A 22,309-nucleotide genomic window follows, 5' to 3' on the forward strand; every position below is an offset into this window, starting at 1 on the left:
CTCTAGACGCAGTCTCCTCCCCCGTTCCCAAGCATACGCCGCGGCACGCGCGCCCGCAATCGCCACTCGGAGGCGGCCAGACCCCCGACGCACCAATCAAGGCCTTGAAAGCGGAGGGGGCTGCGGAAAGCCGAAAGGAGAAAAAACCACGAGCACGAAACAGACCCTTGGTCCCTAAGTATTGGCTCACGACGGGAACGGAGTGCTTCGCCGCCTCCGCGTCTGTGTTCAACACTTTTTGCTGGATTTGCTGGATTCGTAGGGGGTGGCGGTTGCCGCAATAGGAAGGACTTTTGTGAGAGAGCGTGCGTAGGGTGAGCCCCAGGTTGTGGGAGGAGAGGAAGGGATGGAAAGTGGGGGTTATTCTTTAGGTATTATAGGGCTCTCTCTCTCTCTCGCGGCTCTACTTGGCGGTATTATGGTGTGCCATTCCCCCCTCCCCCCTGTTACGCAAAAGAAAGGCACACACGCCTGATTCAAAGTCCAAATCGCCTGTCTTCTTCACTCACTGAAATTCGCCCAGCTGATGGTATACGTACTGATCCCGTCCCCCCTCCGACTGCCACTCGCTCCCCCTTCCTACACCTACTCCTCCACCCACGCTCTCCCAATCTCCTCCGCAATCCCCAACCTCAGCAACCTAATCACATCCTCGCCCTTCGCCGCCTTGTCAAACCCACCCCGCCAATCCCACGCCCGCTTAGCTTCGCTCTTCCCCCCTTTAACCAGCACCCCGCTATTCTCCGTGCTCCTGTCGCCCCCCGACGACCCCTCCCCCAGCATCGAGCTCCCAACGAGCGAGAACTGGCTCGACGCCGTCGTGAGATTCGACGTCGACTTCGTGAGCCGCGAGCGCGGCGACCCCGGCGGGTCCGCACCGCGGGCCGTGGCGAGGGTCGTGGCGAAGCACTCCTCGGCCTGCTTATAGATGAGCGACGGCGCGGTCTGCAGGTCCTCGATGGCGGCGAGGAGGGCGTAGAGGTGCGGCAGCGTGAGCGCGCGTTTGGGCTGGTTGACGAAGACGAGGGCCTCGCCGAGCAGGGATAGCAGCACGTCGACCTGGATGACCGTCTCGACGGCGGGGTCGTACAGCCCGCCGCGGATGCTGGACGACGCGCTGGAGATGAGGACCATGAGCGCGTTGGCGGCGGCAAGCTTGCGCGCCATGGGTCGCAGGGACGGTTTCTCGCCCGGTTTGAGGTTGACAGCTTCGTCGCGGAGGTCGTAGAACTTGCGGACCGTGGCGTAGCCGCTTAGGTAGGTGGAGAGGAGTTGGGCGGCTTCGAGGTCTGTGCGGGAGAGGTCGGTGAGGGTGCGTTGGGGGGAGGTGATGAACGCTTTTAGGCGGTCGTCTAGGTCGGGGACAGGTGGGTATGAGACGGAATGGACTAGACACTCGGAGACTAGGATCTGAAGCACTTCCTGGATCTTCTGTGGTTGGTGGCCTCGGGCATAGTAGAGCAGCGTATCTCCATAATTGCGAGTAGAGCTACGAAGTTGATCGGCATATTTCTGTAGATGGTCAGTATAGATCCAATAAAGACGTTTGCAAGGCTTACCTCCGCAACGGTATTAGATTGATCGACGAAGCCCAGACTCGTGCAAAGATCGAGTATCTTATCAACCCGTTCTCTCGAGGACAGTTCCAGCGAGCGGAGCATTCTCCCGATGAATTCGTTTGCGAGATTCTCATCATCGAGGCGGCCTACAACTTGGATTGCTAGTTCCCAGCCTTCTTGAGTGGTTTGTAAGTTGGGACTGCGCACAATATCCTTCCGTCTAAGACATTCGGCATACCGAATCAGCATGTCGTCCTTATCTAGATGCTTCTCTCCTTGCCGTCCGTAACTCAAAACCATCAGATCAGACTTGTCAAAGCCGTCTACGTCGTCGTTAGAAGCCGGTTTCAGCCAATTGTCCGCGCTCGCAATCTCCACGACGGCAGTCACGAGAACAACAGACCAGTTTTGGAGTATGTACGCCAGTCCTTCCAAGTTGCCATCAAATATGCATGCCAAACCCACGTCTGTGGGGCTAGACACGTTGATGCTGAGACTCGAATCGTTCATCTCTATGACTCTTGCAAGGGCAGAGCAGAGCTTTTGACGATAGGCTGACGTTGGCGTTACATCTGCTACCCGTGTTCCGTGAGATCGTGCCAGTGATCGCCGGCTAGCAGCAAGGGAACCTTTAGGACCATCCTCATCGTCACCGTCCCACCAGATGGCGAGTCCAAGCACAGCTTCAGTCCAGTCTACGGCTATACCAAGGATTTCGTCCGGGCTTCCTAGAAGCTGGTTGTAAAGGACGAGTAGATTCTCGTATATCGACCATGGAACGTTACTCTCAGCTTTCCGGCTCTGCATGGTTAGGTTGTTGTGGGAAGCCGACATTCCGAAAGGATCCGATTCGGATTGCTGGCTGGTTCGGTTCGGGCTGTCTCCTTCTGCAAACTCTCGAAGATCTGAAATTGTTTGCGAAACTTGTTTCCGGAAAAGGTTCCAGTCGTGACCTTTCACATCCCAGTCATCAGATGCGACGGCAGGGCACTCTTGAATCAACGCGATCGCATCACTGACCACAGCGTTGATGTTCTTCAATTGGACGCCTTCGTATCCTTGATCCCCGAATCCGTCTATAGGTGCTGTTTCCGCAACATCAAATCTTCCGCCCTTCAATAGCTTAATGGTTGCGGCGAAGTTTCCACGGAGAACCTGCTTATGTTAGATGAAATGCAATCAATATGTCAACTTCTGATGTAGGTACTACGAACCGAGTATTTGACAGCATCCCAATAACCTGGATTCGCAGAGTAGCCGCGTTGCTCTCTCAGCACATGTCCGATTTCAGTATCCGGCCTGTGGTATGTGTTCATCCAGTCGAGCAGAATCTTGGGGATCGGCGAACTCCTTTGAGCGTCTCGTCTAGAGAGGCCGAACATAGATGATCGGCCCAAATTGGATGGTGGTGCCGGGTAGTGAAGCTGGAGCAACAGACTAACCAAATAGTTGGCTTTCGTGATTGATGATTCCGTATTTGGCGGTCCTGCGCCGTGCACACTGCTTTTGAACGACGTCCGCGAGAACTGCCTCCACAGTCGCAGCAGCTGTTGCGCAACATCTGCAATAGTTTCGCTCCTCGCCATTGGGTTGTTATTGTTCTCGGATTCGCTCAATCTTCCTAGAAGCTTCTCCGTCTCCAGTATCATCTCATCGGGCTCAGTCAATTCCCGCGCCGGGGGTCCCACTATGCCTTTCGCTATCGTGAGGAAATCGTACTTTCTCTGTCTTGAAGCAAAGGTTTGGCTCTCTGGTCCGATGTTTGTCCTCGTGGAGTCCCCGAATCGTGAGCGCTTTTTGCCCCTCACAGAGTCCAAAAGTCTAGGATCCCTAAGACTGTAGCTTGCGGAAGCCGAGAATGCAGATTCTCGTCCAGTATGACTACGGGCACCGTCGGCTACACCGTCATAACCCTCGTCCTCCTCCATTTCCTCATCCTCCTCCTCTTCGCCATATTCTTCGCCCTCGTCTCCGTTATCTGAGTCATCGACGCCGTCATCACTCGTTTCCAATTCGCGCATAGCCTCTACATCATCTTCGTCGCTATGTTGTTCCTCGTCCTCGTCAGACCCATACGGCGGACTGCTTCCCGGAGCGCGGAAGCCAGAGCGACCCCGATTGGCAGAGCTTCCAAGTGGAGTAGAGTCAGGAACGGCAAAACGACTGCTAGCAAAAGGCGTGGTCTTTTTGGGAGGCGAGCTTTTGAATGTAGGTTTCTGGAATTGAGGTTGTCTAGAGGCGCCGAACTGCGAGCTGGAGGGAGGCGGTCCGGCGGGGGTTGACGAGGGAATGTACCGGGAAGGAGGTGGGCCAGCGGGCGTGGTCGAGGGAAAGTTATGTCTGCTTGAGCGACGAGAGTCTGGAGTGGAGGGCGGCGTCGAGGATGGTACGCGGAAAGCCATGGTCGGCGATAGGGTGGAGGCTTGATGTGGTGGACAAAGAGGTATTGTTGGAAGGAGAATTAAGCGATCAGCAGCCAAACATCACCAGGCCCCGAATCGCTAGTGGAAGCTAAGAAACACTGAAAGAGTAATAGAAGTGAACTCCTGGTGGAGGTGACGGCGCGGGCGACGTGAAGATTGGCCTTCGCTGCGACGCGACCAGGCCAGCGCAAAACATCTAGGTCGAAGCACGGGCCAACCTCACCGCCAGTCACGTGACGTCCCAAGGCAGCTCATGGGATCCCTGCGTGCAGCGAGAGAGGGTTTGTGCACTCCATGGCAGCATTCAACATGAAGTGGCAATCTACGAATCCGTCGCTCTGTTCCAGAACTTCCCATCTGAAGCTATACTTTTGTTGGGCTTATGTAGAATTTTCTAGTGCCGCTTGAGGCGCCCTGATACGTTGTAAAGAATTAGAAAACGACAAGTTGCTACGCCTGATAGCTCTCCGAGCCACCTCAGACAGACTCGGCTTAGAGAACCACTTATCCAGAGGGTAAAAGGCAGTAGTGCATATTTCAGAGCTATGTATACCAAGTTGGGCCATTTTGCTCCGACTTCACTACACATCACGTGACCTACTCGCCTCGACCGTGGGATCCTGCGGACATCCGGAAAGTCATGCGAACTATACTTTGTAAGCACTAAAGAAGGCGAATGGCGTTCTGTAGGCCCTTTCGGTGCTCGGCGCAAGGAAAAACACGGTGCGCTCAAAGCCCTCACTGTTGCTCGATTCCACCAGCACGAAGTGTGTGGAGTGTCCAGCAAGAGTGATTCCTTTCGGCCCCAGGCTGGCTGTTCGGAATCCGATGAACGAACCACAGCCGGGAATAGAGTTGGGTCTGGGCAGCCGGTCACAGCATGCTGGGTATTAAAAAAGGTACAGAAGGTCTTGGCGGCACCTGGCAGCGGAAGCTGTGCGGGGACTGTGACAGGCTGGGAGGGGCGTGATTACGTCGTGCCGGGCAGCAAGGGAACGGAAACGCCGCGACCAGAGCCGAAGCCTTCCATACTTCTGACCTGCGGGCGCAATGCTCTTCTCTCTCTTTAATGTCTAATCTGTCCACCCGGACTCGCTCTCGTCACCATGGTGGAAAAGAAGGCCATCTGGGCTAAAACCAAGACCGGCGGCAAGGCCGGATTCGACAAGTTATGGGGATGGGCCGACAAGCTGGGTGCGCCTGTCAACAGGCTTTCCAACAAGCTTGGTTCTGAGGTACACTATGTCGCGAGGATATCTGGATTATACGGGGCCTGACTGACAATGAGTAGGCGTTTTGGCCCACAACACTTGACAAAGAGTGTAAGTTGATCTCGTTGTGGGGTGACTTGGACGTGCTAACGATATGATTTCTAGGCGATAAAGCTGCACGCATTCTCAGGTCATTCTGCAGCAAGTATTCCCAAATGTCTCAGCCGTCAACTCCCACTAAACGTCGTTAGAGGATGGGTTCTACCAGGAGGAGGAAGTCCAGCCCGTTGATGGCCCAAAGAAAAAGCAGAAAGTGCTTAAACGGATACCACCGGAAGTACGTTGCGTTCGCCCACCTTGTGGTTGTTCTGTTCTAATTAGACGACTTAGGTTATCAAAAATGCCAAAGGTCTCGCAATCTTCACGACCATGCGCACTGGGCTTTGGGTTTCGGGTGCCGGCGGCAGTGGCATACTCGTGGGACGAAAGGAAGACGGCGAGTGGTCTCCACCGTCAGGCATCCTTCTGCACACAGCCGGGCTGGGATTCTTGGTAGGCGTTGATATATACGACTGTGTGGTCGTAATAAACAGCCAGGTTAGAATGGTGGTCTGCATGTATTGAACTTCTCAGCTAATCCCCCCCAGAAAGCCCTGGACGCCTTTTCAAAGGTCCGATGTACGCTTGGTGGAGAGATAAGTGCGGTCGCGGGCCCTGTAGGAATAGGCGGAGTCCTGGAGTCGGAAGTTCACAAGAGACAATCACCTATATTCACATACCTAAAGTCACGAGGATTCTACGCTGGAGTGCAGATCGACGGTACCATCGTCATCGAGCGGACAGACGAGAACGAAGCCTTCTACCATGACAAGATCGGTGTCGCTGATATTCTCGCCGGCAAGGTCCGAAATCCACCCTACGAAATCAAGACTTTGATGGAAACCATCAAGGCCGCGCAAGGAGATCGCGACGTCGACCAGAACTTGTTGACCGATGAACCACCACCTGGGGACTACGAGGTTGAAGAAGATGGAGTCACATTTGGCATACCAGACAAGGAGGATCCGGATCCATTCGGCGTCCTTGCATTGGAGGAAGCAGGCTTCGAGATCAGAGAAGCCGGCACCAAAAAGCGCCCCACCAGCGAACAGTTCGAGTTCAATCCCAGCCCTTCCAGCCCTGTATACAACGCATTTAGAAAAAGTACCGATCGCCATAGCTTTGATAGTAGATCCATTAGTCGAAGAACGAGTTGGAGAACTAGCACAATGAGCACCACCGTGGATCGAGGCGTTCAGACGATGGATATGTCTACTCAAACAGAGATGGATCCCCCTTCGCTTCCTCAACGGACGAAGTCTGTGAATACTGGAAACAACAGTCCACGAATGACTGAAATTCCGGAAAACAAAAGTACCGACGATGCGACAAAGACGGCGGAAACGCCCAGTCTTGCAGCAGTCACGGCTGCTGAGACATCCGAGGACACACATACTGAGAAGACTGTCGAAAAGTCTACCGTAGAGTCCACTGAAAATGCCCTCAAAAAGCACACCGATGGTCACGAGTCTCCTGACGAGGGGGATGACTTTGACAACCTAGAAGAGCCTGTCATCCACCAGATCCATCATGCTTCAACGCCTCAGGTTATCACCCGCGCTCGGGTTGTCCAGGTGGTAAAGCCAATCCCACCCAAGCTCCCTCCACGAAACCCTGTTCGCGATCGCAAATCGGCCCTCAGCATCAACCCAGGTTCTCCGAATGAACACTCTACCAACGACCAAGCCACGGGTACTTCATCTTTCTCTTCTTCTGGACGACCATCGCCATCTTCTCTGCACGATCGATCTTCAGTCCGCTCCCAAGACTCTATCTCATCCGCAGATGATGGCCTCGAAGCTGTGGCTGAAAGATTCAAACCTCACGACGAACCATCCATTGAAAAAGGTGTGACCCCGGGCGAAGAGAAAAAGGACAATTTCCATTCCCTGCCAGAATCTCCGGCTGCTAATCATGTTCCGGGAGGTTTTAACTGATTATATCGGATACTCGGCTACCGTGTTCATTGTTATTTTTACCACATATGTACGATTCACTATTTGTCTTTCTGGAGGATTTATCGTGATTGGTTTACGAAGCAAGGCGTTTTGCACTGCTTTGAATACCATTTCATGATTATGATGTTATTGTTGCATAAAACGAAGGAATGTCTAGGAGAGGATGCGGTTCTATTGAAAATAGACATATGTTATCAACAACGGTCTCAAGAGTCACACTTCCCATCTCAAAATCGATATTGTTTGCAATTAACTACTCCTATTTGATCTTTAGCCGCTCATCAAAGACGAGATTTGATCTGAGAGGGATTTAGTTGGATTCAGATTTGGTAGTGGTATTGCAAGTAAAGTATTTTTAGTTGCAGTGAATGTAGAGGGAATTGATCAAAGAAGTTTGTGATTACGCTTTTCTACATCAACGAGACGGGTTTCAATGGTATGCCCCTCTCACTAACGTGTATGCTGCCGTATTTGTTGCCTATATACTAGCGTGAGTCGCTGTTGCTCTAACCACAGCCATTTCCAGAATGGCGAAGACAACGCTGTAGAATAGATTGAGAACCGTGATGCTTGTTACGTATGATAGTAGGAGAACCTGGAGTCCCCAGCCACTTGAAGTATTTCGCGTCTTGTCGCCATTTGACGTGATATCCTCCTAATTTGAAGCAGAAGAAAATGGACGGTGGGATAGGGAAATCTTTTGATCAATGTCTTTTGCCTCGTCTTTTCATCCTTGGATACTTTGAGGCAATTACTACGAAGTGCCTTGTCATGTACCTGAGCAACTGCTATCAAGGCAATGCGCGACGACTCGCAATGTCTGCAACGAGACCTGATACTACGCCATCGAAGAGCGGAGATAGCGAGCAGCTCCGGTACTTGTCAACCAACAGACCGGAAGTCTGCTCCTTCGAGGCCTGCCCATTGACGGAAGATGATGTGGGTTGCGCCTGGACCTCTTGGCTGCCGACCTCCTTGCCTGCGATGAGTGTGCCCTGAGGATACACCGGTCGAATGCCTTCCTCAATCAAGTAGACGAAGGCTGGATCGATCGGTATGCTGCCCAAGAAAGGGACCTCGAACTCCCTAGCCATGATCTCTCCGCCTCCTTTGCTGAACACGTTCGTGCACTCGCTGCAGTTGGGGCAAACAAAGCCTGCCATATTCTCCACCACGCCCAACACCCGTAGGCCGACTTTTTTGCAGAAGTTCAGTTCCTTCTTGACATCAGATATGCTTATGGCCTGCGGCGTAGTCACAACCACTGCCCCTGATAGTTGTGATGGTGTAACTGTCTTGAGGAGAGTTTCGAGGAGAGATATGTGTTCGTCTGAGGTACCGGGCGGCGTGTCGATGAGGAGGTAGTCGAGGTTGTCAGGCCATAGGACGTCGGAGAGGAACTGGCGGACCATGGCCGTCTTCTTAGGACCGCGCCATATGACAGCGTCGGAGCGAGACGACAGTATGAAGCCCAAGGACATGCAAGAAAGTGCACCTATAGGATTCTGCGCAGTTGTAGTAGTGGGATCGCGGGGTGGCAGTGGGGGCTGAGCATCGTGAACAGGAACCGGTATCCAGCCTCCGGGCGCTTGTCGAACCTTCGAATCCTCGATACCGAAAAATCTTGGAATTGAGGGTCCTGTGAGATCTATGTCTAGCACGCCGACAGAGTAGCCTTGTAGTGAAAGGGTCAGAGCGAGCTGGGTTGTGATGCTGGACTTGCCCACGCCGCCCTTGCCGGACAGCACGAGGACGATGTTTTTGACTGTATCGAGAGGCATGGTTCGATGGCTTTCAGTCGGGTCGCAATTCTGTCAAGCAGGCGGAGGAGTCGAGGCAATCCGTAACGCGCATAGTGGATGAGAATCTTCTGGTGTAGATTTCAAAGCTTTTCCGCTGGACGTGGCGGTTCGATATCTTGGCAATTTCCGCTCCGCTCCGATTCCGCAGTTAAGGTTCTACGCCTCCTTCTTTTCATCCTACAGACGAGGGCATCATGCAGGTCAATCAGTCAGTTCGGCGAAGAGTTGCGCCATGCTCACAGACCACTCTAGCCTTTGGAATCGAGGCCTGCAATGCTGCCACATTCTTTTCATCGCTTGGGGGTTAGGATTCCTGTACCACCCTCGATCAAGCTCTACACGATGTATCTTATACCATGTACTCAATCTTTAGTACTTAATAGCACCGTTGTCTTTCGAATCCCCAATTGCTAAGTTATGAATGCTACGCGATGCTATTTGTAGAGTCTACTAAGAATTTTCATATCATATCCTACTCAATGGTCCTTTCGATGGCTATACAAAGTCATACTTCTAGAGCGCATGAATCTGGTCAAATCCATTACATTCTTACCCCCTTCAGTCTATTTCCATAGCTGGACGTTTCTCTAAACCGCATTCCAAAAATGTCAGCCCGCGTGCGCAGCCTTTACAAAATCAGTCTCAAAGTCTGGAGTTTGTTCTATACGATAGCATTATCATACTCCATATATCGCCACAATGCGTTGGATCATCACAGCTTTAGCTGCCATCAGTCTCTCCGAGGCTGTATTCACTAGTCAAGGTTAGTCAGTTTCTACAAGGATGAGTTCCACTGATCTGTCACCCGTCGGCTGATGAGATATGTTTTGTAGATGACTTTAATCCTCTATTTCCTAGCATTGCGCACTCTCCAGAGTATTGCGATGGCTCTCTGGTTCCTCATGAAAAGCCGTTTGGTCCCAATGCCCCTGGGAAAGTAGAGCTACCTGAGCCGAACTTCGAAATTGTGCCTCCCCCTGTGGAGCCGGTTGGGACAATCCCTGAGAGGCCCCGGGAAGATTCGACCAAGGTCGAGCAAGCCAGTCTTCATACTCGTCAGTTCCTTCCCGACTTCCAGCTTTCGCCCGAAAACTTGGACTGGATTTCAAAGGTAGCGCCGACTCTGGAGGTACTCGAGGGAGCATTGTGGAAGGTCTTCTCTCCGGCGATACCTGCTGTCTACTCTTCAGCGGTTTCCTCGAGTTCAGGACTTGGCCTAAGCGCAACTTCAAGCGTTCGTCTCTCGTCTAGCCAGAGCAGTATTTTGAGTACCGCGTCGCCTAGCGGGACATCCTCCACATACTCGGTATCTCCTCTCAGTACAGTGCCCAGCAGCCCCTCGACGTCGTCTTTCGGCACCAGCAGCACCGATACTGCTAGCGCAAGCTCTTTTCTCGCTTCGACATCTGAAAGTTCTTCTTTCAACAACTCAGCGCCATCAACGTCAATAGTTTCTACATCTATATTCAGTACGGTAGAAACAACACCATCAGGAACGAGCTCTCTAAGTTTCGGGACTTCAACTTGAAGGGTCTCCACAACTATCTTCAGCAAAGCAGAGACGGTATCATTAGGAACAAGCGGTTCCAACTCCAACACGTCACCGAGCGCGTCACCGAATACATTTTATGCCACATCTAGTCCTGCACAAACGAGCTCTTCTTCCCAGGCAGAAACCATAGCCACCTCAGGCTCCTCCGGGACTAGTTTTTCGTCATCACTAGGAACTTTGTCTACTATATCTCCAGTATCTACTGCTTCGAGTTCCACTGCAGCACAGACAACCTCCGTGACTCCGCAAGCTTCTTCGTCTATCCCTAGCACGGCAGTATCAACGACTATACTGTTGCCATCAACGAGCATCGTATCCAATTCGACAGATACCTGGTCGAACTCGCCTCCTCAAAGTGGCACACCTTCAAGCTCGTCGATATATCCAGTCTCTTCAGTATCCTTAAACACCACCGCACTCCTATCTAGCTCAGCGGTAGTAGTCGCGACACCGTCATTGATCTCATTCCTTTCTACACCGACCAGCAATGCAAATTCCTCTAGCTCGCAATCATCATCCATACTACAGTCGAGTTCATTCACAATCTTACCCTCTGGAACATCCTCGATGGCCACATTTGCCCTAGGATCGCCTCCGGTCTCCAGCTCCTACACTATAGGATCACTCAGCTCTTCAGTTCCGTCCATTTTCAACTCCACAACGTTCACCAATATCTCAACCGCTACTTCAGCCTTTCCGAGCGTTTCTAGCTACTCAGCATATACGTCCCTGACATCGTCATCGACAGCATCTCTTTCACCCTCAGTGGTAACTCAATCCAATTCATCCGAGGCGTATCCAACGACAGCTTCTCAGAGACCTCTAATACCTTCAGGACTCTTATCTTCTGCGAATTTCAGCCTATCTCCAAGCTTCTTAGGAACACTGTCTTCTGTGGTTGCCTACTCATCCCTGAACATTTCAACATTATCTTCTATACTCCTTCAACCGACCATTAGCCTCTCCGCAATACCGTCTTCTATAGGCAGCGTGGCATTCCCGAGCATCCCTTCGGGAAATTCGTCGAGCTACAACATCCCAGCCCCCTTTACTAGTCAAGGCGTAGGCAATAGCAGTCTACTACTCTCGACTAATCCCTGACAGTAGCCTTTCCTACAAGCCAATTACTGAGCAGGAACCCACAGATTTGGACCTACACTTCATCGTTGAACTCTTCCACAACAGGTTAGAGCTCGGCTATTAGTCTCTCTACTATTGGTCTTTCGCCTACCGGTCTACCATCCATTAGCGGCAGCATCTCTGCCACCATCGTTTTGGTCACCAGTCTCCCTGTCACCAGTCCGCCAACGATAAGTCTCCAAATTATCAACAGTTCTACCACTAGCCTCTTCCCGACTAGCAATCTATCAAGCATTATTCTCCCAATCACCAGTCCTGGCATTCTGGCAATCACTATCGGAGCTTCTAGTATTTCTCCCCTGAGTGCTAGCACGTTTTTATCTTCCAATAGTTCAGCAGCCGCATATTCGACTTCAGGGATGTCCGCTCCCGCCACGACGCTGTTTCCTATAGCATCTTCATCTTCATTCGGTCTAGCCATTGGATCCGGCATCTTTCCATCAACAGTTCAAGGTGTATCCAACTTGTCCACTATTTTGATAGTATCTCCTATTACAAGTAACTTGTATAGCGCTCCCATCACCTCTAGTTTACTCACCAAATCATCTATTTTGTCTTTGTCGAGTGGTTTCTTCCCCACATTGTCTTCATTGGTAGCCGAGTCAGCCAGTGCATCTGGAGCCTCATTCTCTACGCTCGGTGGTACGTTCAGCTCGTCTCTGAGTCCGATATCAATACCAACCCCAAATATGTCGCTCGGCAATTTTGGTATACTCAAACCAACGATAGCATCACGAACTTCGTCCCCGTCTGTTTCGCTATCGCCGACAGCCACAGCGTTATTACTGTCATTTGGATTGACGAGCGGCTCGGATGCTCTCATTTCTACGCTTAGCGCAGTCTCCGGAACTCCTTCGACATCTGTTCCGGTCTTGTCGGCTACATTGATTCCATCATCTTTGTTCAACACTTCTGGCTCGAGCTCGTTACAGTCGTCGTCCTCGTCAATCCAATCGCTTCCCACGGCCACAAATTCTTCGTTATCTTCCGGATCGAGCAGCGCATCGGGTGCTCCCTCGTCCACGCTCAGCGGAGCGCCCGGAACTCCATCAACATCAATTTCGGCCTCAGCAGCTACACAGCTTCCATCGTCGTCCTTTTCTGGCAACCCTAGCTCAACTACAGTACAGTCAAGCCAAACGACTCTCACATCAACAGCTCTTCTGTTATCATACGGATCCACAAGCGCCTCATACAATACCTCATCCACGCTGGCTACAACTACTTCATCATCATCTGGACTATCGAGTGGATCCGGGATCCTCTCATCTACGCTCGGTGGTGTCTCTGTGACAGTCCTAGTATCAAGCTGGGCCTTTTCACTCACTCAAGTATCGTTACCCTCTTCGTCCTCGATTGGAAGCAGTGTTACATCGCCAAATATTTCGATAGCTATATCGATAGGTTTACCGTCAGTCACGACCGCAACGTTGATCACTAGCTCTCAAATTTCTACTGTTCCTGTATCCTCTCTGCTTACTTCAACAAATTCCTCCACGAGTAGCTTCGGAACTTCTCAATCATCCACTTTGGTACCCTCATCGTCCTACGGGCAGGCATGGTGCTCATCGGCTCTTGCCGCAACCTCAACTTCGAGCACCGTCCCCAAAGTCTGCTACGGATTCCAGACCGGCTATTGGTATACGCTAGGGACCAAAATGGTGTATATTACTGCCGATGTAGTCAGATCAGACCAGAGCCTCGGTGACCCGATTCTCGGTCTAAGCTTCATGCAGTGCATCTGGACTTGTGCAGCGAATTCATCCTGTGTAGATCTATCCTATACAGCTGCAGGATCATGCATTCTCAAACAAGGCTTTGGAACAGTGGTATCCGAACCGGGGGCTTGCGATGCGGTTATCTACACACCTCCCGCCGCTACTAGTTTGATACCTTCGCTATCATCCACGTCAGCTTTCAGCAACCAAACGGTTGGAGTGCAAACATCCTACATTACGACAACTCTTGGACTCTCATCAACGAACTCTGGGTCCCCGCAAGGTACATCAACGTTGATATCTACCATAAGTCAGGGCCTAAGCAGTACTTTACAACTCTCATTCTACACTTCGCCGAGTGGAAGTCCAACTTCCTTCACCTTATCCTCTAGCTCCTCCTCTAGCTCCTCCTCTAGCTTCTCCTCTAGCTCCTCCTCCAGCTCCTCCTCTAGCCCCAGCTCCAGCTCCTCCTCCAGCTCCAGCTCTAGCTCCTCCTCTAGCTCCTCCTCTAGCTTATCTTCTAGTCCCAGAGCAAGCTTTAGAGCTCTGGCAACTACTTCTAGCCCGTCTGCATCAACGTTATTAAGTTCAGTTCAATCCTCTTCCGCGTCTTTCACGGCAGGTCTTTCAACTGGAACTTCTAGAGGCCTCTCTAGTAGTTTGCAGGGCTTTACGTCCTCCGCGAGCGCCGGAACTACCGCATCATTCATACCAACGTCAGGCCCTACAGCTTCTACGTTGCCAGGAACACCGTCGCTGTCTCCTTCAATATCTAGGACGACTATGATAGGAAGCTCTGCGAGCAGTGTAACTCAATCAGCATCAACCCTCTCGGTACAATCGTCATCGCCTTCATCCTCGCCTTCTATATTGCCTTCGCTGTCCCTTGCATCTTCCGCTTTGCCGTCGTTTTCAATATCGGGGACAACTTCGATAGGAAGCTCCGCAAGCAGCGTGTTTGCATCTACTTCAATCATCTCGGCACTATCAAGCTCGCCGTCGTCGTCTCCCATTTTTTCGGCGAGTAGCATAATCCAAAGCTCCAGTCTTTCCACCAGTTTCCGAGCAGCGATTACAAGCGTAATCCTACCTACGACCGTTGTCCAAGTAGTAATTATATCATCAAGTCGAGCATGTGCCATGAATATTCTCGGTTTGTGTGTGCGAAAACGAGATGTCGTAGAGCTGTCGACTATCTACACGGTCCCTGGACATCCACGAAAGTATCCACCACATCGATCGAGACGTCCGCGACATCAGTCGCACCATCCATAACGTCATTCGCCATTTCTACGATCGCGAGATTTCCCACCGCTTTCAATGCCTCCCATACTTCGGCGAGCTTTCCCATAGCTCCGCGCCCTTCGGATTGTCCTGATCGAAATGGAACAACCTATTACTCGTACCAAACGAGCTTTGAGGTTGGTTGCGACATCACGCGTGCCGGGGACTTACTAGATACTGTCTGGACAGAGACATTCGAGTATTGCATGGACTACTGTGACATTTCAGCAGCGTGTGTGGATGTCTCTTTCTACCCCTTCGGTGCATCACTGCGCACATACCCGACACAGTATCGCTGCGAGTTGAAGAGCACACTTGGGCCTAGCACCAACGCACCAAATGTGTGGGCAGCACAAGTGATTCAAGTGTTTTCAACTTCCGAGACACCACTTCCCTCGTCCACTGGAGTCTCGGGTTTCGTGTCACTTGACGCCTCGTCCACTGCGCTTGTAATCCCCGAGAAATCCCTCACTTCGTCTACCCAGCTTCCAAGTTCAGACACACTGGTGGCTGTACCTACCGAGACCCTGGATATAGAGTCGGCACTCCCTTCACCGTCACAGCTTCTGAGTTCAGAGGTGTCCCTCACGTCATTCACTGAGCTTTCAGCTTTTGAGACCCCACTCTCTTCGTCCATTAGTTCTTCATACTCAGAGACGACTTCCGCTTTACCTGTTGAATCTCCAACCTCAGAAACATCGCCTAGCTCGTCTACTTTCCCTTCAACTACGGAGACATCGCTCGCATCACCCATCATGCATCCAACCTCCGCACTCTCCCTCCTCTCACTCATCGTGAGCACATCTTCAACAACCCCTCCCACCCTGCCCCATTTCCCCCTCACCATCCAAACAACCCCCTCGCCATCACCTCTCTGCCCAAGCATCAACGGCGAAACCTACAAACCACCAGACTCCCCCGTCTCCTTCTACATCCACTGCAACACGACCTTCCACGGCCGGATCGCCGAAACGTACAAAACGAACACCTTCCACAGCTGCATCGACAAATCCGTGGACGAGGCTAAAGAGGGCAGCTGCGTGGGCGTGCGCTATACGGCAGGCCTGTGTGAGCTGCTGAGTTTCGAGATGGAGTCTGTGGAGTGGACTGGGGAGCAGCTGATCGCGGTCGTGGATTGGAAAGAGAAGCTTTTGCATCCGACTTCGTCGTCGTCTAGGCCGGCGTTTGTGCTGGAGACGGCGCACGCTGCGGATGTTGGGGGGAGGGTGGGAGAAAGGGCGGGTGGAGACCGAAACGAAAGGGCGGAAGGCAATATCAGGAGGAGCCATCGAGGATAAGGGATATGAGGATCTGGGGATGAGGCGGTGCAATAATGCGACATCCGAAGTTTACAGTTTCTAGTTAACTCGTTCCTGTGTTTTCGAGCTTTTGATTCTGGGTGTCTCTGCTTTGGTCTTGTCGCATGGGGCGGAACGTAAACGATCGAATATGTAAGCCTTCATCGTCTTGTTCCTCCGAAGTCAACAAGAAAGAGGCCACCGCGTAGTAGTTAGTTATCTCTGTAGTCATGGATGTCATATGCAGCAAAATACCACGATTCAAAGACTCTTGACATGTATGATCCAGCATGCTCTCCGCTTAATTTTGGTGGTGTCAGATGTGTGAGAGTTTTCGGACTAAATACAGAGAAAATACTGGTTTGAACAGCGCTCGTTGGAAATAGAGACACGGCCTTGCCGCCGTTTCTGCTGACTTGTCTTGCCCCATTATCAGATGAATGCTACTCTTTCCTGTTTGGAATGTTGTCAAATGAAAGAAGATTTCGCCGGGGGTGAATGAGATTCTCAGGGATTATACCCCTGGTATCTGCCTATTATTGGGCAGATGCCGTGACGTGGGCATCATTTGTCTGAAAATCTTCGATCGTCTGAAAGCCTTCGATCATCTGAAAGCCTAGGGAAGCTTGAATTTTCGACATACGAGGGTTCAGGGGGCCATCTACTACCATTGCGAAACTGAATAATCTTTCTCTGACTTGGGGATCTAGTTCGCATACGACGCTGGTAAGACTTTTTCCACTGCGTGTACTTGTATGGGGGTGTTGAGGTGAGGTAATCATCCAACTGTAGTCTGATATAAGCTTGATCATAATGACGATGGTATGTGAGGTCCTGACATCCACCGTTGACTTGAAGGGGGCCTCTATGAGATGAAGACAAGTTGGAGAACTCGACGGGTGCTACGCTTGAATTTAGCTGAACAGAGCTTTTGTAGTTTCATACTAAAGAGACCGTCACAAAGTGTCTCAGGTATGGGTATATAGTTAGAAAAATATATCCGAAATCTCTTATTGAACTTCCAAAGAACGATACATTAGGAAAGCTTTGCATTGGCAAAATTCTGTCACGCAGCTCGGAAACACCCTTGTAACTGGAAATTTCACTTATGCCACGTAGCTTCTATGGAAAGCTCAAAGTAAGTAAGAAATTACTGACCGAATATAACTGGATTGAGCTTATAACATCATCCCTTGAAGACCGAACGTTGATTGCTACTTTGGTAGAGCCGGAGTAGTGTTCGACTGAGTGTGTGCCAACTGCGATCGAAAATGGGAAACAGGTTCTTTCGTGGGAATGGCAGACCATATGATCGCTGCCATGGTGATTACAGGAAAGAGGTTGCCGCCTAACCTCAGATCGAGAATAGACCCCTTGCTTGTAGAACGAGTTGAAGTTGTCTAAGTTGGCGCATACGTCATTCATCTTGGGCGCATATTGACCTCTACTTCAAGCATCGCCGGGATTAAGCACAGGAAATGCTGCAGTTCTAGGTTTTCTCCGCAATCAATTGTTCGAAACCCAGCCATGATCTCATGCAAATTAGCCTGAAAGGAACGATCGTGGTGGGGGCGCATCTGTTTCAACTCGATTAAGTTATGTGTCGTGTGTGCTATCATAACGATCTCGTAGAAAAGGCAACCAAGGGAAAATACGTCTGCTGCTCGCCCACTCGGTTTATAATCGGCAACCTCCGGGGCGAAGTACTTTGGGGTCCCGCGCTCGTCTCCGGTAGTAACACTGCTGTCTAGTCCAGAAACGTCCGAGGAGGTGCCAAAGTCTGTGATTCGAAGGCCGTCATAAGGAAATAATAGGATATTCGAAGGCTTCAGATCCTTATGCTTGATGTTGTGGTCGTGGAGATAGCGAATTGCAGCCGCAATACAAGGCGGACAAGTATTCAGCCTAGCACGTGCATGTTGTAATTTGTCCAGATATCCAAGCGCACGACACCGACTCCTTAGAATATCTGCGTCAACGTGCGAAAAGAGTGAAGCGCGATAGGGAGATTCAGCTTTCAGGTAGTCCACATCTTCCATCAAGGTAGCGAGGTCGCATATGGCAACTGGCCACAAGAGAAGCCCGAGATGCGGACCTTTGGTGTACGTCCCGACAAGCTCGATGATGTGACGGTGATTTAGCTTCTTGATAATCTCAATCTCTTTTCGGTGTTGCGGAGTTATTCGATTCCGACAGTAGATCTTCTTCCAGGCCAGTTTTGTGCCATCGCAATCAGTCTCATGGACTAGACCGTTCACCCCGTGGCCTAAGAATCTTCCAGTCTCCAGTGGTATCGTTTCATCTCTGGAAAAGTCGACATGCGAAGTGCCTCGATTAGCCCAATCCCAGCCCCGATCCAGCTGCTTCATGGCCGACGAGTTAAGAATGCCGCAATCCTAGATTGTGAAATCGAAGTCGCGATGGAGATGATTAGGTATCGAAAGCCCGACAGGGCTGACGTTCGATATGACTTCAGGCTAGCTGGAAACTCGTATTTCCTCCAGCGAAGCAACGAAGATGGTGCTGATGCCTTCAGGAAGAAACAACGACTAGAGCAGATATGAATAGTGCGAAAGTAGCATTTGGCAGATGAGTCACAAAGAGAAGAAGGGAAAGAGAAGGAAAAGGAAATGAGGCACAGAAGGTTGCAGGTTGAAGGCTGAGCTGAGACGGCTCGGTTGAGGTTGCCTCTTTCGCGACAGTCACGTGTCGTCAGCATATCACGACCTTGAATTCAGAGACCTTGGTACCGATAAATCACAAGAGAAGCTTTAAGAAGATATAACTGGTATTCTATGCATCCGCTACCCATATGATGCCATTAAAGCACACGTCTATTCAAAGGCCGACGTTGCCAAAATCGTACACTCGTGCACAAACGCCGCTAGAAATGCCGAGATGCTCAAACACCAACCGTCAAAGAAAACAAACAACGCCATGGCTCAAATTTATCGAATAGCCAACACCAAGCCAAAAATGCCATGATACCCGGATCGTAACTTTTCCGCTTCAACGACCAGGTTGACAAGGTAGGAATCAATCACTCGGCTTCCCATTCGCCAAAGACGCACCATCGAGCACTTCGATCTGCTAGAACAAGTCCTCTCCAAGTACCACGTTCGCCGATCTTGATAACAGTCTCCCAGACACTACCGCTTGCGCCCTCAGCAGTGCCACCCATATGCTCACTCTTCCTTAGCAGTCTAATAATCTTTCCACCTGGCGTTTGGATCGCCAGCTTGGCCGGCTTTTGCGCATTCGAGGATGAGTTGGATGATGAGTTCGAGGTCGCAGAGGGGTTGGAATACGAAGAGCCGGTCTGAGACATCGAGATCATGCTCATCGCTGAGGTAGGACGGGCAAAAGGATTTGGAGATCGTGGGCGGTCGGATGCCACGGACGGATCCGGTGAGCGGGTAAGTGAGGACGGATGTTGGCGAATAGCAAAAACAAAGGTATTGTTGAGTGCTAAGCGTGAACATTGGGGCTGGGCAATGTAAAGATCATGGCGTTGGGCGTGCGGTGTGGGATGAATGGTGAGGAACGAATACGGCGGGTTTGAGCCTGTGTGCGTGAGAGGAAGGGCGAAAGCAAGCGAATGCGGGTTTGATTTTATGGAGTGCTAATGAGTTCATTAGTTTCAATCCGTTCATAAGAGTGGGAAATTGCAAGGACTTACCATCAGTCCGCGTTTCCCAGCGTACACTTTCAGCACACCATGACCTTCATCGCCTGGGAGAAGCGCTTTCACGGTATATCGCTTCTGCTCTCCTATCCACTCCGCTTGCGCCAACGCCGGCTTCTTTACCATATCTCCACTCTCGAAATAGTCGCCATCTGCGTCCTGGGCATATCCACGAGCCTCCACCTCCGCTAAACACTCCACATCTTCCGGGACGTTGAAGTAAATGTGGGCGAGCTCAAGATTGTCGAGATTGAGTAAGCTGGTATCGAAGTCTACCATCTGGAGGCCATGTTTGAAATAAGGAGGACACGCGCAAGGTAGAGCCATGAGAATGTCGTGAGATACCGGTGGGCAAATGTGTTGCTGTTCCGGAAGCAAGGGCACATGGGTGTAGCAAATCTCCATCGGACGAGCGAGAAACCACCAGTTCTCCGCCACCTGGGACCCGGTACTCGAATACTGGCTTCGTTTGGGATTTGTAGGACCAGCCAGAGAGCAATCCATAATGCGCCATTCCCCATCCACAATAACGGCGTTCCAGAAGTGGTTTGGTCTAGCAACTAGGTCCAGGTCCAAAGCTTCACCGGGAGTCTTCAGATACCCTCGGACCACTTCGGCGTGCAGTCCAACCGATGAACACATCTCGAAGACGAGTATGGCTATCTCTTGCGAGCAACCACGCTTCATCTGAATAACATGGCGAGTATCAATATCGCCCTCGAAGTCGTCTTCCCAGGAGATCCGTTCGCTGACCCAAGTGAAGATTGCCCGGAGTCGTTGAACGTCGCTTCTATAAGGTCTACAGACGTAGCCTTGCGCTAGGCTTGCGGAAGTTGTTCCTAAGGGGACACTGTTGATGAATCGGGAGCTTTTGTCGACCAGTGCCAAGTTGCAAGTCGAGAAGTCCATAGGGTCGGCAATGGCAAGTCCGTCAAGCCCTTCGTCACCCTCTGCAGATTCGTAGAGTGCGTCTATCGGATTGATGACAGGAATATCCATCATTTGACATCGCTCTGCTCGCTCACTCCGCTCATTTTTACTGAGGGAGTTCGACCGATTGACATCTCGTCGAACTTGGACCCAGTCCACTACTCCGCCTAGCCCCATGTCTCGGGCTGCGCTGGAAGGTGTGGTTGCGCCACCTGCAATCGCTGTAATTCCATTCGGCAGTAGCTTGCCTTGTCGGGAAACTGGTCGGCTAGATTGTCCGGACGCGATTGTGCTTCGAGCACTTGCAGCTGAAGTTTTCGCCGTATCGATGACCTTGCGGAAGAATCCACTCTTCTTTGGTTTCGGCGCCATTAAGCCACCCAATGGATCCTTCCCATCGGCGACGTTGGCTGCCCAGTCACCATTCGAGCTTGTTCCTGGTCGTGATTGCTGAGAATCGTGGCTTGAATGATACGTCACTCCGGTGAAAGGCGTTTCTGGTCGGCCGTCGTCAAATCCAATTTCTCTCGAACTAGTATCCCGGGTGTCCATCACGCTGTAAGCCCTGGCCTTCGCTCCTCCATTGGCGCCGAACTTCTTCCGATAGTAGCTTCCAGCACTGGTGGCGCTCATGTTCGTTGCAGAGTGTCCAGACATGAGGCTGTGGTGGGTTGTGTTACTACTATGAGTAGTTGTTGTGGAGTTGGTTTTGGTTGTAAACGTGCGTCCCAGGACCTCTTTCCCCACGTCATAAGCAGATTTTCTGTGCCTTAGGGTCCTTCTGAGTGACATTTTCCGTTCACCAAAGTCTTGGACCTGATCAATCGACGACTGCGGCCGCGGTTGATACGTAGAGCTTTTCGGAGGCACTGCAGGAGGTGGACCAGTCTGATCCCGAGGGATGAACAGCTCGTCGCGTGGTCGTGAGGAATGAGGAGAATCATCCTGCTGATGCAGTTTACGAAGTCGGCTTTCCATTCGTTGGACGTAATTATGCACCTGCGGCGGTGCCTCGTCTAACTCTGGGTGAAATTGGCCTTGTTCTTGGAATTCCTCCTCTTCGTGATTGTCCTCAACTGTCCCGATTCCGGGTGATGTCCGAGGTCGTAATTTCTTTGCAGAGGCGTGAAAAACCTGATCAAATGCTTCCGGGGACCAGACATTCGGTGGTGTTGCAGGTTCATTTGGAGAGTCGGCACTCCGCGACATACTCATATCTTGCAGAGATGACATGACATCGTTCATAGCGTTGGTCAATGGTGAGGGCGTAAAGCCGCCTCTGACAGGCGTAGGTGGAGCGGGAGAGCGCGGCACTGGTGTATGATAGCCGTCTCTGGAATCATGTTCATTGTACGGCGCTGGAGAAGGTGCTCGATCCTGATTATACGCGATACGATGTGGAGGAGGTGGCGGGGGCGGTGGTGAATCGTTACGGGTATCGAATGGATGCGGAGATGGGCCTCGAGGATGCGGTTGATATTGGAAGGAAGGCGCTGGTGAGGGAGCTCGAGCATCGGGTTGATATTGAAAAGAGGGCGCCGGAGAGACCGCTCGAGGGTATGGCTGGTATTGCGTAGGAGGAGCAGGCGAGGGGCCCCGTGAGTAAGGCTGATATTGTGTTGGAGGAGCTGGAGATGGTGCACGCGAGTG

At 51.4% G+C, this 22,309-nt stretch overlaps 8 protein-coding genes across 8 annotated transcripts; 3 read left to right on the forward strand and 5 right to left on the reverse strand.

The window, feature by feature from the left end:
- Nucleotides 1–157: 157 nt before the first annotated feature.
- On the reverse strand, nucleotides 158–3,961 carry BDZ99DRAFT_552765 (uncharacterized protein; the record flags this gene model as incomplete). The annotated part of the gene is made up of 4 exons (XM_033727072.1): nucleotides 158–1,512; nucleotides 1,560–2,714; nucleotides 2,774–3,309; nucleotides 3,451–3,961. The coding sequence occupies 4 exons, from the start codon at nucleotides 3,959–3,961 to the stop codon at nucleotides 586–588; spliced, it is 3,129 nt and encodes a 1,042-aa protein (XP_033568683.1). The 3' UTR covers nucleotides 158–585.
- A 1,035-nt stretch (nucleotides 3,962–4,996) lies between these two features.
- On the forward strand, nucleotides 4,997–7,647 carry BDZ99DRAFT_577406 (DUF500-domain-containing protein). The gene is made up of 6 exons (XM_033728688.1): nucleotides 4,997–5,217; nucleotides 5,274–5,304; nucleotides 5,359–5,394; nucleotides 5,445–5,530; nucleotides 5,584–5,790; nucleotides 5,841–7,647. Exons 1-6 carry the CDS (start codon nucleotides 5,089–5,091, stop codon nucleotides 7,227–7,229), a joined length of 1,878 nt encoding a protein of 625 aa, XP_033568684.1. The 5' UTR covers nucleotides 4,997–5,088; the 3' UTR covers nucleotides 7,230–7,647.
- A 394-nt stretch (nucleotides 7,648–8,041) lies between these two features.
- On the reverse strand, nucleotides 8,042–9,031 carry BDZ99DRAFT_577407 (P-loop containing nucleoside triphosphate hydrolase protein; the record flags this gene model as incomplete). The annotated part of the gene is made up of 1 exon (XM_033728689.1): nucleotides 8,042–9,031. The coding sequence occupies one exon, from the start codon at nucleotides 9,029–9,031 to the stop codon at nucleotides 8,042–8,044; it is 990 nt and encodes a 329-aa protein (XP_033568685.1).
- A 720-nt stretch (nucleotides 9,032–9,751) lies between these two features.
- Nucleotides 9,752–10,580, forward strand: BDZ99DRAFT_483509 (uncharacterized protein; the record flags this gene model as incomplete). Its single annotated transcript, XM_033722580.1, has 2 exons — nucleotides 9,752–9,815; nucleotides 9,886–10,580. 2 exons carry the CDS (start codon nucleotides 9,752–9,754, stop codon nucleotides 10,578–10,580), a joined length of 759 nt encoding a protein of 252 aa, XP_033568686.1.
- Nucleotides 10,581–10,929: 349 nt separating this feature from the next.
- On the reverse strand, nucleotides 10,930–13,304 carry BDZ99DRAFT_552779 (uncharacterized protein; the record flags this gene model as incomplete). Its single annotated transcript, XM_033727073.1, has 4 exons — nucleotides 10,930–11,212; nucleotides 11,836–12,177; nucleotides 12,283–13,059; nucleotides 13,281–13,304. 4 exons carry the CDS (start codon nucleotides 13,302–13,304, stop codon nucleotides 10,955–10,957), a joined length of 1,401 nt encoding a protein of 466 aa, XP_033568687.1. The 3' UTR covers nucleotides 10,930–10,954.
- Nucleotides 13,305–14,563: 1,259 nt separating this feature from the next.
- Nucleotides 14,564–16,076, forward strand: BDZ99DRAFT_216371 (uncharacterized protein). Its single transcript, XM_033713397.1, has one exon. It carries the CDS (start codon nucleotides 14,596–14,598, stop codon nucleotides 16,042–16,044), a length of 1,449 nt encoding a protein of 482 aa, XP_033568688.1. The 5' UTR covers nucleotides 14,564–14,595; the 3' UTR covers nucleotides 16,045–16,076.
- A 1,085-nt stretch (nucleotides 16,077–17,161) lies between these two features.
- BDZ99DRAFT_216374 (kinase-like protein) lies at nucleotides 17,162–18,648 on the reverse strand. Its single transcript, XM_033713398.1, has one exon. The coding sequence runs from the start codon at nucleotides 18,411–18,413 to the stop codon at nucleotides 17,466–17,468; it is 948 nt and encodes a 315-aa protein (XP_033568689.1). The 5' UTR covers nucleotides 18,414–18,648; the 3' UTR covers nucleotides 17,162–17,465.
- Nucleotides 18,649–19,084: 436 nt separating this feature from the next.
- On the reverse strand, nucleotides 19,085–21,868 carry BDZ99DRAFT_528197 (uncharacterized protein; the record flags this gene model as incomplete). The annotated part of the gene is made up of 2 exons (XM_033726354.1): nucleotides 19,085–19,666; nucleotides 19,724–21,868. 2 exons carry the CDS (start codon nucleotides 21,866–21,868, stop codon nucleotides 19,085–19,087), a joined length of 2,727 nt encoding a protein of 908 aa, XP_033568690.1.
- Between the last annotated feature and the right edge of the window lie 441 nt (nucleotides 21,869–22,309).

This window comes from Mytilinidion resinicola, assembly GCF_010093595.1.
Source record: "Mytilinidion resinicola strain CBS 304.34 unplaced genomic scaffold BDZ99scaffold_37, whole genome shotgun sequence".
Taxonomy (NCBI): domain Eukaryota; kingdom Fungi; phylum Ascomycota; class Dothideomycetes; order Mytilinidiales; family Mytilinidiaceae; genus Mytilinidion; species Mytilinidion resinicola.

Bases quoted from the DNA above. Each gene is read 5' to 3' on its own strand.
- BDZ99DRAFT_577406 (XM_033728688.1), top strand. From the start codon at position 5,089: ATGGTGGAAAAGAAGGCCATCTGGGCTAAAACCAAGACCGGCGGCAAG. The intron at 5,218-5,273 runs GTACACTATGTC...GACAATGAGTAG, and splicing joins CCAACAAGCTTGGTTCTGAG to GCGTTTTGGCCCACAACACT. The intron at 5,395-5,444 runs GCAAGTATTCCC...AAACGTCGTTAG, and splicing joins CATTCTCAGGTCATTCTGCA to AGGATGGGTTCTACCAGGAG.
- BDZ99DRAFT_216371 (XM_033713397.1), top strand. From the start codon at position 14,596: ATGTGCCATGAATATTCTCGGTTTGTGTGTGCGAAAACGAGATGTCGT.
- BDZ99DRAFT_216374 (XM_033713398.1), bottom strand. From the start codon at position 18,413: ATGAAGCAGCTGGATCGGGGCTGGGATTGGGCTAATCGAGGCACTTCG.